The sequence below is a fragment of the Anopheles nili genome, chromosome 3 (assembly GCF_943737925.1).
Source record: "Anopheles nili chromosome 3, idAnoNiliSN_F5_01, whole genome shotgun sequence".
Lineage (NCBI taxonomy): Eukaryota > Metazoa > Arthropoda > Insecta > Diptera > Culicidae > Anopheles > Anopheles nili.
Genome location: NC_071292.1, coordinates 49,095,122 through 49,107,728, shown reverse-complemented (window position 1 = coordinate 49,107,728; position 12,607 = coordinate 49,095,122). Strand labels below are relative to the sequence as shown.

Here is a 12,607-nt window from a genome sequence, read left to right as displayed (position 1 = left end):
GGACACGGCTCGTTTGCATATCAGATCTTTGTATGAAACACACTCATACATTCACACACATACACACACATGTGCTGAAAGGATGATGCATTTTGCGATTTTTTATTGATGTTTTTTATTTTTTACTTTTCCCTAAGGTCCTTCTTTTTCGTTCTCCTTCCCATGCACTTGCTGCCTCCCACGAAAGGAGCTGTGGGGTGGAGTAAAATGGGAAGTTGATTATTGTTCGCTTTTTTTTATTTGTTTTATTTTGCTAATGTCATTTTCGTTCTCGTCTTCCATGCACCTGGTGCAAAAAAAAGGATGGCAAAGCAGGCCATGCTTTTGTTCTTGGACGGGGGGTGGGTTGGCTTTTGAAGCTTTTTCGATGCTGCTGTACTCGTCTCCACACCTCTCCGTGTGCCAATTGTTGTTATGTATCAGTTCTTCCTGACCTTCCCGCCTACCCCCGAACATCGTAAAGTTGGGGGACCAAATGTTATGATCGCATCCCCTGCGAGATGCGGATGTTTTTTTGTTGATGTTTCTTTTATCCTGTGAAAGGATGCCTTTATAGGAAATCCCAGAAACAAACACACACATTACGCGCCATATTATTGACCGCTAAACGTAATATATCAACCGATGCACATATTAAACGATAAGCGAACAGAATATATATATATATATATGAAACACTAAACGGTCGAAGTAAATTAAAAAAAAAAGAAACAAACGAGTAAACAAACAAACATATAAACAAGCAAAAAACCCGGTACACGTAAATCTAATGTGTCAAAAACAACTGGAAATGAAAGGAACAAAATGATATATAGTATAGAGAGAGAGAGCAAGTAGATGATAAGCATAAGGTTCTACCAGATGGAATTTTACACACACACACACATGGTCCATACCAACGGGAGCGAAAATCACGCTACTACTAAGCTCGATGTACGGAAGCAGGCTTAAAGAACGCGAACGACGAGAATCGCGTAATTTTTACGGTGAACTAACTAGGAGGGCAGGATTCTCGAACAGGATCTGCCGTCAAAGAACCCCCACACACGATTTTTTACACAGTGCAAATCTAAAACGCTTACAAAATCTTCCCCCCTTTTTTATCATGTTTTCCACCCTCGCAAGTCCTCCAAAACGATGCAAAACTCCCCCCACCCTTTTTGGCGCGGGAAAGCCGCTAGATGTGGGGATGGATGTATTGTAATGAAGAAGGAGAAGAAGAAGAAAAAAAGTAAGAAGAATGTCACATAAAACAAAAACTAAAAACCAGTTTTTTATCCCCGCCGTGTGTGTACGTTGAACAATCTGAGATATGAAGAAAAAGGAGAAAAAGCTAAATGAAGCGAAGCATGATTCTAATGCGGCAGAGCCTATGCAAAAGCCAACAACAAAAACATATACATACATATAATGATATATAATGATCTATATATATATAAAGCTATGTGGCCGTATACACTGTCGTATATTTATGACCAAAACCTAATATGCGTATCCACGCATATGCGTGTAGTGAAGATGTGTAAAAAAAACGACGATGTAATACAACACAAATTGGTGCCGGTGGGTGCAGAATCCGCCGAGCCTAGCTAAACACAAAAAAAATGATAAAAACATCCTATCAGCTAAGTCCGTAGCTTGTAAGTGGATTTAAAAGATATACAAACTCCCCCCTCCCCCACACTCGCTGACGCGCGAAGACGCGAATAATAAGAAGAAAAAAAAGAGTACAGAACGCACTTTGTTTCACTTCAGAAGAGAAGAGAGAGAGCGCAGCCAACCCGCCAGTTGCGCGTGGTAGCAATAACCGAGCATCATTCAGCCTTACGTGTGTTACGTCCGAAAAATGTCTCCGCCTCAACAATCGCACGCTTGTGTGGGGTGGCTTATCACGTGAGAGAGAGAGAGAGACGGAGTGTACGCTGGATAGCAACGAGGGGTTTAACACAGCGATCACCGATCGTGATTGTCACGAGTGTCATCCGTGGGTCCAGGATGCTGTGCCATATTTGCTTTTCGGTGATTAGATGCCACCGTTTTTCTCTCTCTCTCAGTCTCGCTGTCTTTCTGTTCCGCCCACTGACACATCCGAACGTGATCGCTCATGTCACGCGCGTCATTATCAGCTAATTGGGTTTCTGGTGTGTACGTTTGTCCCATGCAGCGGGAGCTAGTTTCGAGAGTCACCATCACTATCACCCGAAGCGGACCAGCAGCACCCGTTCAGTCAACGATCGTCGTTCGTTCCTCCCCAAACGTCAGTAGTGATCGCGTTGTGGATCCTGTTGCTTTGATCCTTAACAAACCCTCGCGCCATTTCGTTCGTTCAACCACCCGCACCCTGGCATGGCCACGACGGCAGAATGCAGCGGTAAGGACGCACCACGGATACCGCGCGTGGATGTCGTGTTTTTGGCCTACAACAGGGACGCACCCGGTAAGCAACCGACGGTGACGCTTGACAGCATCTGTACGGTGAGCTTGTACAAGTTGCAGCGTCACCTGCAGCAGAAGCGCACCGAACGGCACAGTATGGGTGTGGACGCGTACCAGCACTACAAATGGGTAAGCGATCCTGCGGCGATCGAGGAGAGAGAGAGATAGAGAGAGAGCGAGCTTGTGTTTCAAACGTGATTAACGGATCGAATTTCTTGCTTGATGGCAGTACAACGCCGCACTGGTGGCGGAATTAAGGACCAAAGGGGGTTGTGAGCAAACGCGACCACTACTGCGAGCCTTCCACTGGTACATCGAAACGTCGAACCGGGCAGCGTTTCAGGTCGAACAGCAGCTTTACGATGCCGTGTCGTTGGTGGTAGCGGCAGAAGTTGAGCACTGGTACTGTGCGCGAGCAGGACAGCATGCCAGTGGGAGCCGTGCACGGGTGTCCTTTGGTGGGCAGGAACACCCGAAGCTAGTGGCCGGAGGTGTTGGGCCGATCGTGAAGGATCTACGGCGCCGGCCGGTGGTGCTGCGAACACTCGAAAGGATCGGAGAGGAAGTTTGATCGTCCGCGTGTCTGTATTTTGTGTAATTGATTTTTTTGTTTACCCAAGAAGTTTGTAAAGTTGTTGTTGCTCTAAGCGAAAGCACAACATTCCCGTGTCCCATTTATCGGATGCGCAATTTTTCCCACCGAAGCGAAAGCACCGAAAGGACGTGCTTTAGATCTCACAACAATAAATTCATTTATTATGCCTCAATGATGCACGTCTCGGAGTGATATTAGCATATACATATATATATATATATATATCAACGATCACTATGTATGAGTGTGTACGTGTGTTTGCGTGTGTGAACTGTTCCGGAAGCGTGCGCTTTTCCTGGAGAACAAAATTTCCCGTTTTTTTGTTGGGAAAACCCCCCCGTGAGGGATGACACTGCTTGAAAGTTGTTCCATTTCACTGCACCAATTGTGCACTGGCCGCTTTGTTCGCTTTCCGTTCTTCCCTAATCCCATTTTTTATTTTTGGTATCGAATTGTTCACCCTTTTTAATGTTAAACGCTTACTGATAAAAAATCGGCCGCTGAGCTTTTGCTGACTCATCGACGACGGGGTCCCCCGAAAACAGTGTTTACGATAATACTTTTCACTAGCGCAAATGATGATGAGAAAGCCGGAAAACTAAACACAACACGCGCACACGATAAAAACAAAGGAAAACGAAACGATAAATACTATCCAATTAAACGTCCTAGATCAAATCAAATCCTCCTGCCCGAGCGGTCAGGGGGTTGTATGACACGAACAAAGAGAACAAAAAAGAAAAGCACGGACCCCCTATTTTCTCGCTTTTGTAACTATGCTTAAAGCTTACGTAGCCCCTACGAAAGAAAACGCATCCCACCGAAAACACGCAAGGACATCCGGTTTCGGGTTCCGCCACTTCGAAGCGCCTGGGTGTGGAGGTAAATGTGTGTGTGTGTTTGTTCCAGCGCTGGGAATATCCCGTGGATCCTTTGGTGGTTCCGGTTTCTTAGGCGCACGGTGAATCCGTCGACATCTCCTCATCAACCGTGATGTACATGCCTTCCTCCTCGTACGTGGAGTCGTGCTTAGCGAGAATTCTCAACAACGGTCGCAACTTCAACCACCACTGGTGCTTCGGGATGCGTTGCCTGCAAAAAAGGAAGAAAATGCGGTACATTAACAAGGAACCAGCAGAATGAGACCACTTCCTGGGCTACTTACGAAAAGTTCGTCTCAGCCACGAGCTCCTTAAGCGGAGTAAATTTGTACTGCCGCCGCACAAGCCCCAACAAACACGCCGATTCCGCACCCGTCGCATTAATCGACCCATCCGGCTGGGTGTTGGCCTTCAGCTGCTCCACCAACCACTCCACACACTTGGCCGCCATCTTCGTGCCCATATTCCGATCGAAGGGTGTCGGTGAACCACCCTGCTGCATGTGCCCCAGCACGTTCATGCGCGTGGAAAACAGTCCCTTACCCTCCTCCGAGTACAACCGATAGATAAACTCGGTGTTGTAATTTTCCGAAGCCTTCTCATTCCGCAGGATCAACCCACGCTGCACGCCATCGCTCATCTTCGACGCCATATGGTACACGTCCTGCTGCAGATCCTTGATCGTGAACTTCTCCTCGAAGATGTACGCCGCATCCGACCCACCAGCAAGCCCAGCAACCGTGGCCAAATACCCACAGTACCCACCCATCGTTTCGATCACAAACACGCGCCGTTTCGTGCCCTGCGCCGACTGCCGGATCCGGTCGCAAATCTCCGTAATCTCGTTCAACCCGGTGTCCGCGCCCAGCGAAAACTCCGTCCCGGGCACGTTGTTCGAGATCGTCGACGGGATGACGACGAGCGGAATGCAAAACTCCTTGAACTTGCTGCGTTGGTCCGCCATCTGACCGGCCGCGTGGTACGCCTCAAACCCGCCCACGATCAGTAACGCTTGGATACCGAACTCTTTCAGCTTGGCAGCGATCTCCGCAAACTTGCTCTCCGGAAGCGTCCGCTTGGTACCGAGGAAGGCACCACCTTGCCCAACCCAACCGGTTACGTCGGACCATTCCATCTTCTTGATCCGGCCGGACACCAACCCTTCGATGCCGTCGTGGATGCCCAGCACCGTATCACCGCGGTAGATGCAATTCCGCACGAACGAACGGACGGCCGCGTTCATGCCACACGCCGGTGCACCGATGTGCATCACCGCCATCGTGTACCCGCCCAATCCACGTCCCTGCTCATCGAAGGCGCTCTTGGGCGGCTTCAGGCGCGTTAGCATCTTGTACGTTTCGAGGTTACGCGCGAACGAGCGGCCACGCAGCTGCACCGCAAGCTCCCAATTTTTGTCCTCCATGGCTTTGGCGACGGATTTCGTGCGCTCGACACACTCCATCAGCGGTACGCGGACCGCCTGGTTGCCATCCAGCGACACCACGCACGGTTCCGTCTTTTCGTCCGCTTCCATTAGCGCCAGGACGGCTTCCGCACCCATCCGGCAGCCCTAAAAAGTGCATGCATGAAGCATTAAGGGCTCGAACGACAAGACACATCGGTTTGGCGGCGTTCGGGTTTACTCACCAGGACGCGATCGAATGCACTCGGGTTGCCACCACGCTGCACGTGGCCAAGGACGGTGATGCGCGTGTCCTGCTGCAGTCGATCGACGACGACTTGCTTCACTTTTTCCGCCGTAATTGGGTTGCCATCGCGATCGATCGCACCCTCCGAGACGATGATGATGTTCAGGCGCTGCCCAGCAGAACGCTCCTGTGGAGGTGTTGGGTAATCGATGCGTTAAACGAATGTTTGCGAATCGTTGGATTGGGTGAGGATGATGAAGAATAATCGCGCGGTGAGGTGATGGTGAGAGAGGATGAAGTGAACTGAGGATGAGGTTAGTAAAGAGCGGGAAACACAAACGGAAAATGGCCCACCCCAAGGAAATGGATTCATTCCATTGCGGGGTGTTGTGGTGGCCATCGACGAAAGACGCCGAAAGGTTGTAAGCTACACTTGAAATGAAGCAAATCGAACGAAAGCTGGTTGCTAGCTCTAGAAGCGATGCTGCATTTTGAAGGTGTTTGAAGAACGCTTTAAACGTGCTTCACGGAACTCAACGTTTTGGTGAACGAAATGTTTGCACCTCAAAAAAAAAGCAAGCAAAAGCGGCGGCAAGCTGGTTGCAAAAGCATAAACAGTATAACGATCAACAGAATAGCAGTAACAAGTGCAATCATGCAGATCAACGAAAGGATAATGAACGACATCAAAAGGTTACATCTACTGCGCAACTGATAACAATTCATTTAAAAGGACGATAGTGATGGCGGATAAGTGATTCATGGTGCATGAATGCGGGTTCTATATGAAACTACCAGAATCCATTTTGCATGATCGTTGATATCGATCTATACATCTTCGTTCGCTTTAGAGAAAGGACTCTTCGATCCTCGCATGTTTTCTGAGAAAGATTCCAGCGGGTGCGTTAATAAGCTATAGGATTGAATTAATCTTTTGACATCGTTTGAGCTGTTTTTTTTAATCTTCTCTCCAACTCAACCGGCAATTTATTGATCCTCCTGACAAGCCGTGAAGGTCACACACCATATTGCAACACAGGGAAAGCATGAAATCAATAATTATAATATATTTCTAGCCTTTTATTTGGGATCTCCCGCTTTCAGGTTACATCTGGTGGGGAGAAGCGAATTAACGTCAACTGAATAAACAAGAAAATTAAATCAAAAAAGCGGAAACGGTCGGGAAATACGATTTGTGGTGAGAAATTGTAGTGACTGTATATATTTGGTGTACAAGAGATTGTTTCTACGCTCTTTTAGCTCGTTTTAAATATTCAAAAAAGCGGGATTTTCCGGGTACGAGGGTGGGATTCTTGTGGCGATACGAAAATCCTGCGATTTCGAAAAATTGTCCGCTCGCTTTTCGTATCTACTCGTATTAGTCTTCATCGAAGGGGAAGAAGGCGATTCTTATGGTGGATATGGGTAGCAGTGTGGGCAGAGGGGAGGGTCTCATACCTGCAGGATCTTCTTACACAACTTTTCTGGCCAATTATGCACTACGGGATCTTCCGGTATGAACACAAAGTCCGCCTCGCTAGCTAAAGCAGCCATTATGGCAAGGTAACTACAAACACATAATAATAAGATGGGTAGATAGATGATCAAGATGATGAAACGTTTGCAGTGCTGGATATGGACGGAGATACAGGCAAACAACAGTTAACGAAAGCAGCATAGATAGTATAGGTTTGAGGACCTTTCTTTTATGGCATTACGAAGAAGTAATGAAAAAAAAGACAGATATATATTATCATACGGGAATCCTTTCGGCAAACGAACATTCGATTGTTGTTAGGAACAACACACGACAAGGGATATATATACACACACACGCTGGTCCATGGAAAACGGTTTTGGGGGATCGCCTTTTTCTTCTTGTATTTGTTGCCGATGGTTCGTCGAGCCGGTATTTTTTTTTTGTTGTTTCATTTCGCGTCGTACCATCGTAAGATGCACATTTAGATGGCCAATATGGTGCTGTATGGCGTGTTACGGACCAATAAAAGTATGCCAATTATCCTGAGTGTTTGGTGGTAATTTTGGAATTTCTAACCTATTAATGAACGCTCCAGATGTGGCAAAAATTTTGAATTTTTTCTCACACTCGCGATGGAATGAAGTGGATAATGTTTTTAGTAACACATTCACAGAAAAAAAAAACACAAACAAGCATGATCGTATACAGGCGTTAATGAGGTCAACGAAAGCTCATGCTAGAAAACCCCGTTAAGCTGTTAGGTCCTTGCAAGCATGAGCTTTTCGTCAACGTGCGTGACATGATCGTGATGATCGTGAATGAGCGTAAACGAAAGCCGTCACAGTCGGGAATGCTTCTGGTGATCCTCTATTCTAGCACGAAACCAAATCGAGCCGGATGCATGAGTCCCTTTCCGGTGGTGTGAGATATTTTTTTGGGTTTTTCATAATTTTCCATTCTCCCATTTCGCTTGCCTGTGTCAATTTATTGCAGAGACGTTCCGGCCAATCGGGTTTCGGTGGGTCTTCGGGAATGAAAATGTAATCGGCCTCAACGCACAGGCCGGCCACGACCGCCAGATAGCTGTGGGAAAACGAATGAAATGAATGCGAGAGCAAGAACTCGGAATGGAACGTTGCAACTTGAGATGTGGGGTGGCCATATTGATGTTTTTTTTCCCCCAGGGAAGTGTTGTTAGGGTCAGTCTGGAGGTGTTGAGCTAATGCACGCAGGCACGAATATGAACGATGCTGTACCAGATTGAGATATTAGCCACCGAACGAATCTACGAGGGGTGCGCTTCAGATGATGAGCGATGCGTTTAGACGATCAACCGACTAATGGTGGGGTGTGTTTAATTTTGTTTGCTTTCCAACAACTTCAGAAACGCCGCCTTTTCTTGCGGTGCGGGCAAATCAAGAAGAAAAAGTACTTCAACGCGAAGGGACGAGTGTGAAAAAGAGAGACAGAAAACGAGGGAAAGACAACGATTCAGTTAGGACGAACCAGAAGGAACTCTACTAGCTGCAATTAACCACTGGGCGAGAGTCCTGCATAAAGGAACGTTAAGAAAAAGGACTCCTACTTTCATGCGCAAAACGGGTAAACACACGAAACGAAGGGATTCGGAAAATCAATCGATGCAATTAGTGAACGATGAGCGACGGTTTCGCTTGCCAATTGCTAACGCTTTGCGCTTCATTCCGTAAGGGAAGAATGAAGCTAACTGGAAGAGGCTATTAATAATACACAGAAAACAGAACAAAATCCCGCAACAAGAGCTCGGGCTTCTTGCGGGTTCGTTCTTCTTCTCAAATGGATTAAAACCTTTCGCATAACCCGCCCCAAAAATGCGCTAAAATGGAAGGCGGTGGTTGTGCAGTAGAACGAAGTTTCCCGAGTGAGCTGAGCGGAAACTTCGCCCACAAAAGGGGGAGATGGCTGAAAGAAGAATAGAGTAAAAACACCCCTGCTGCTTGCCTGCTCGAGTTTGTCGCAGATTTTGGTCTCCCAATCGCGTGGTGGTGGAGACTCGGGAATGAACACGTAGTCGGCCTCGGAAATGATGCCGGCAACGACCGCCAAGTACCTATTTTAGGGGGAGTTTTACAGAGCAAGTTTGTGGCAGCGAAAGAGAGAGAGAGAGAGACCGTGAGTTAGAGAATTAAAATCTCTTCACTTTCAGCATCCGCCGGAAGTCGGTTGCGTGGAGGATTTTGCCTTATTCCTCCCAGATTTGGCCACTAGATGGTGCACTTTTTAAGGGGTTGTTTTTTGTTGTTGTTTCCCCGGCTCATCCCTTCCAACTTACCCACAATGGCGCCCCATAACCTCCATGATGAAGGTACGCTGATGGGAGTAGGCCGTGCTGACGATCGCATCGATCGCTTCGATGATGCGATGCAGCGCCGAATCCGTACCAATCGTCATATCCGTCCCGCAAAAGTCGTTATCGATCGATCCGACCATGCCGGCGATGTGCAGGCTCTTGTACTTGATGCGCTGATCCTGCGTGATCCTGTTGCTGGCCAGCAGCTCGTCCAGCAGGCTGCCCCACTCCTGCCGGAACAGATTCGCGCCGGTAAGCGACCCATCGCCACCGATCACGACCAGATTGGTGATACCGCGGGTGATCAGATTATGGGCGGCCTGCAGCCGGCCCGCACGCTCGCGGAAGTCCTTGCAGCGGGCCGAACCGATTACGGTGCCACCGCGGTGGATAATACTCGACACCGAGGACCAGTTGGCTTCGACGATGTGCTCGCCACCGTCCACCATGCCCTGGTAGCCTTCGCGGATGAAGTATACCTGTTGGGAAAAAGAGAGGTTATGAATCGATATCGTTTTGGGATTGTTTTTTTCGAATTGAATTGGGTTTTAAATTTACAAATTCCTGACATTTATTAGTCAAAGCTGCCTTCATCCCTTATCAGCTGATATAGGTGTTAAAGAGTGTCAAATTAACGGAAAAATCCATATTTGTTTGACTGCCTGTTTGACAGAGGCGTGAGAATACGCTGCTGCACATGTGAACCACCTGGCGTCTCCATTTCATACGCTTTTCGGTGCTATTTATAACCCTCCCCCCTTAGCGGTGCAGCCTCTTTGGAAGACCCGTTATGCGATCAAGAATTGGTGGTAAATGCACCGATTGTTCCACAATTGCTTCAAATTGTCGGTGGTTGACCTTCCGCGTGACCTCGCTTGCATTTTTGCAGTGGAGCGAAGAAACACGCAAGCAATTAGCGTGAGGGTGAAACGATGACAAAAAGGGGAAAACCTGTTTCACACTATTTGGGGACTAAAATCGCGCGGAAATGAAACGAAACATCCCGACGAAAATATTACACCCGGCCCGTCCGTCTGAAGGTCATTTAGGGGAGAACGGAAAGCCGCAATACACCGCCCACTTGGGATGAGAAGTGTGATGTAAATCAATTCAATCACTCGCACGGCCAACTAGATTACGTTTCATTGACTTTGCATACACGGAGTTTGGATGTATTTAGGTTGTTCGCTGTTGTAATGAAAGTGGCCTCATTTTTCCTTTTGTCCTTTTTTGGGGGCTTGGCTGAAAACCACCTTAACATGCCAGTAGAACAAACAGCCGCAAATCATCCCCGCAACCGAATGAAACCATCGATTGAAAGTGAAAATATTCGAACCATAAAATGTGCAATAAAATGCACTTTCATAACCTCTCGTCTACCGCCGTCGCTTCCTTATCGCCACCGAAGGGCCAAACGGCAGAAAAAGTAAATAAAGCCACCCCCAACGGCTCGTGCAGCGTACAAACGCGCACAGTGTAGGCATAACGGCAACACAACTTACAAGGTGGTGGCGATTTAAAATAGTGATAACGCTTGAGCACCCTGTTAAGACGCCTAATGCATGATCAATGGCGAGAAGGCACAACCTTGGCCTTTCGGAAGCGACATCCTACAACGGTGGTATTTTTAGGTAGCGTTTCCGTAGGATACCGGTGCGTGAAACCGAATCGTATCCTTGCGGAGATGGTCACATTCCTGAACAACACGCCCCTTCCCCGAGCAAGCCGGTAATCTTGAAATGTTCAATCACAATTCACTCGCAGAGGGTGGGCAATATTTTTAGACAAACTCGCGGAGCACAAAATCAAAATACGCACAAGGGCTTCATTAGCAATCACGCGATCACGGCGCAAGGATATTGACCACCCCCACACGTCGCCTTCTCTCGCACTTACCTTGCATCCGACGTAGATTCCCATCCGCACGACGGCACGGACGGCGGCATTCATGCCCTGCGAATCTCCACCGCTGGTGAAAACGGCGATGCCCTTGCCCTTATGGGCACCGAACTGAATAAACCGTTGCACTTGCTGGCCTGACATGGTTGTACCGGGTGGTTTCTTTCTCCTGTTGTTGAGGGGGTGGGATTATGCTGCTGCAATCCTCCTACAACCCGAGGAAGGGGGAGGATGGGGGGGGGGGTGGTGGTTGCAGCACAAAAACCCAAAACCCGAAATTGGGGGTGGAAGAAAGAGAGAAAACTTTCCTTTAATGAAGGGAAGGATATTCACTTGAACGCACACACACACACGCACACTCTTGTACACGTCTTTGCACACACGCGCTGCAATTTCCACGGAAATGTTGTTTACGGGAAAAAGCAACCTCCTCCCACGCGATTGCACAATCCAATGCCGAACGAGTGGGAAATGCAACTGCTTGGGGTTTGCTTCCCGAATTTGTTTTTTTCGCCAATGGCGGCCCGTGGTATTATTATGGCCCGGATATATCGTACGATTATATCATGCACTGGGACGCGCACATCCTTTCTTCTTTTTTTTTTTTGCTATTTTCCCGACGAAGCCGGGTCTGTGACGATCGGCGGTTAAACAATCGCACTCTTTTTTTTTTTGCTAGATTGCATTCACTTTTCGCCGGGTTGCACTTAATCCTTGCCGCCACCTTGGTGGACTTAGCCCCCAGCGCGCGGAGGAGGCGAAAGAGTCCTGCTGAGGGGCGCTGGAACTGAGCCTTCCGTTTGCACACACCCACCAACAACTCACCGTTTGGTTTCGCGAAATTAAGCGTGCTGGTGCGTTGGATGGGACCCACCGAGCCGTGGATCGGTCGCGATTGGTCCGGTTTGACGGTGAAAACGCAACTGAACGGATCGGTTTTTTGATGTTAATTATAGCGACCGAGAGCGGAGCGAACACACTGAAGCGGCTGATTCAAGGCCATTTCAAGGTGACTTTATGACCGCGGAGCAAGCACTGTCAAACTGACGGGCCTTTTGACGTTTGACGCCCCGAGCTGATGGTGACTAGACTGCGGCCTGCCAATGAGGCTGTGGTCTGTTTGAATGCTGTTGTGGTGTAGGAAAATTCGAGGGTGCAAAAGCACGTGGTGAGCTTTCGTTTTGGTACATCAATGAATTTTTGCCGTTTTGCTTCTACTATTTTCTCTGTTGTAATCTATGCTCGTCATTTGTTGGTGGTATATTTTGGAAGTAATTTGAACAGGAGCGTTGCATCATCATTAAACCAGTTTTTTTGCATGCGCGAATACGTGCTATT

At 48.0% G+C, this 12,607-nt stretch overlaps 2 protein-coding genes across 2 annotated transcripts; one reads left to right on the top strand and one right to left on the bottom strand.

The window, feature by feature from the left end:
• Positions 1-2,346: 2,346 nt before the first annotated feature.
• On the top strand, positions 2,347-3,007 carry LOC128724504 (uncharacterized). Its single transcript, XM_053818229.1, has 2 exons — positions 2,347-2,565; positions 2,666-3,007. The coding sequence occupies exons 1-2, from the start codon at positions 2,347-2,349 to the stop codon at positions 3,005-3,007; spliced, it is 561 nt and encodes a 186-aa protein (XP_053674204.1).
• LOC128726553 (ATP-dependent 6-phosphofructokinase) lies at positions 2,910-12,164 on the bottom strand. The gene is made up of 7 exons (XM_053820368.1): positions 12,095-12,164; positions 11,267-11,477; positions 9,353-9,849; positions 7,020-7,128; positions 5,560-5,748; positions 4,197-5,482; positions 2,910-4,123 (listed from the first exon to the last, which is right to left on the bottom strand). The coding sequence occupies exons 2-7, from the start codon at positions 11,411-11,413 to the stop codon at positions 3,982-3,984; spliced, it is 2,370 nt and encodes a 789-aa protein (XP_053676343.1). The 5' UTR covers positions 11,414-11,477; positions 12,095-12,164; the 3' UTR covers positions 2,910-3,981.
• Positions 12,165-12,607: the final 443 nt, after the last annotated feature.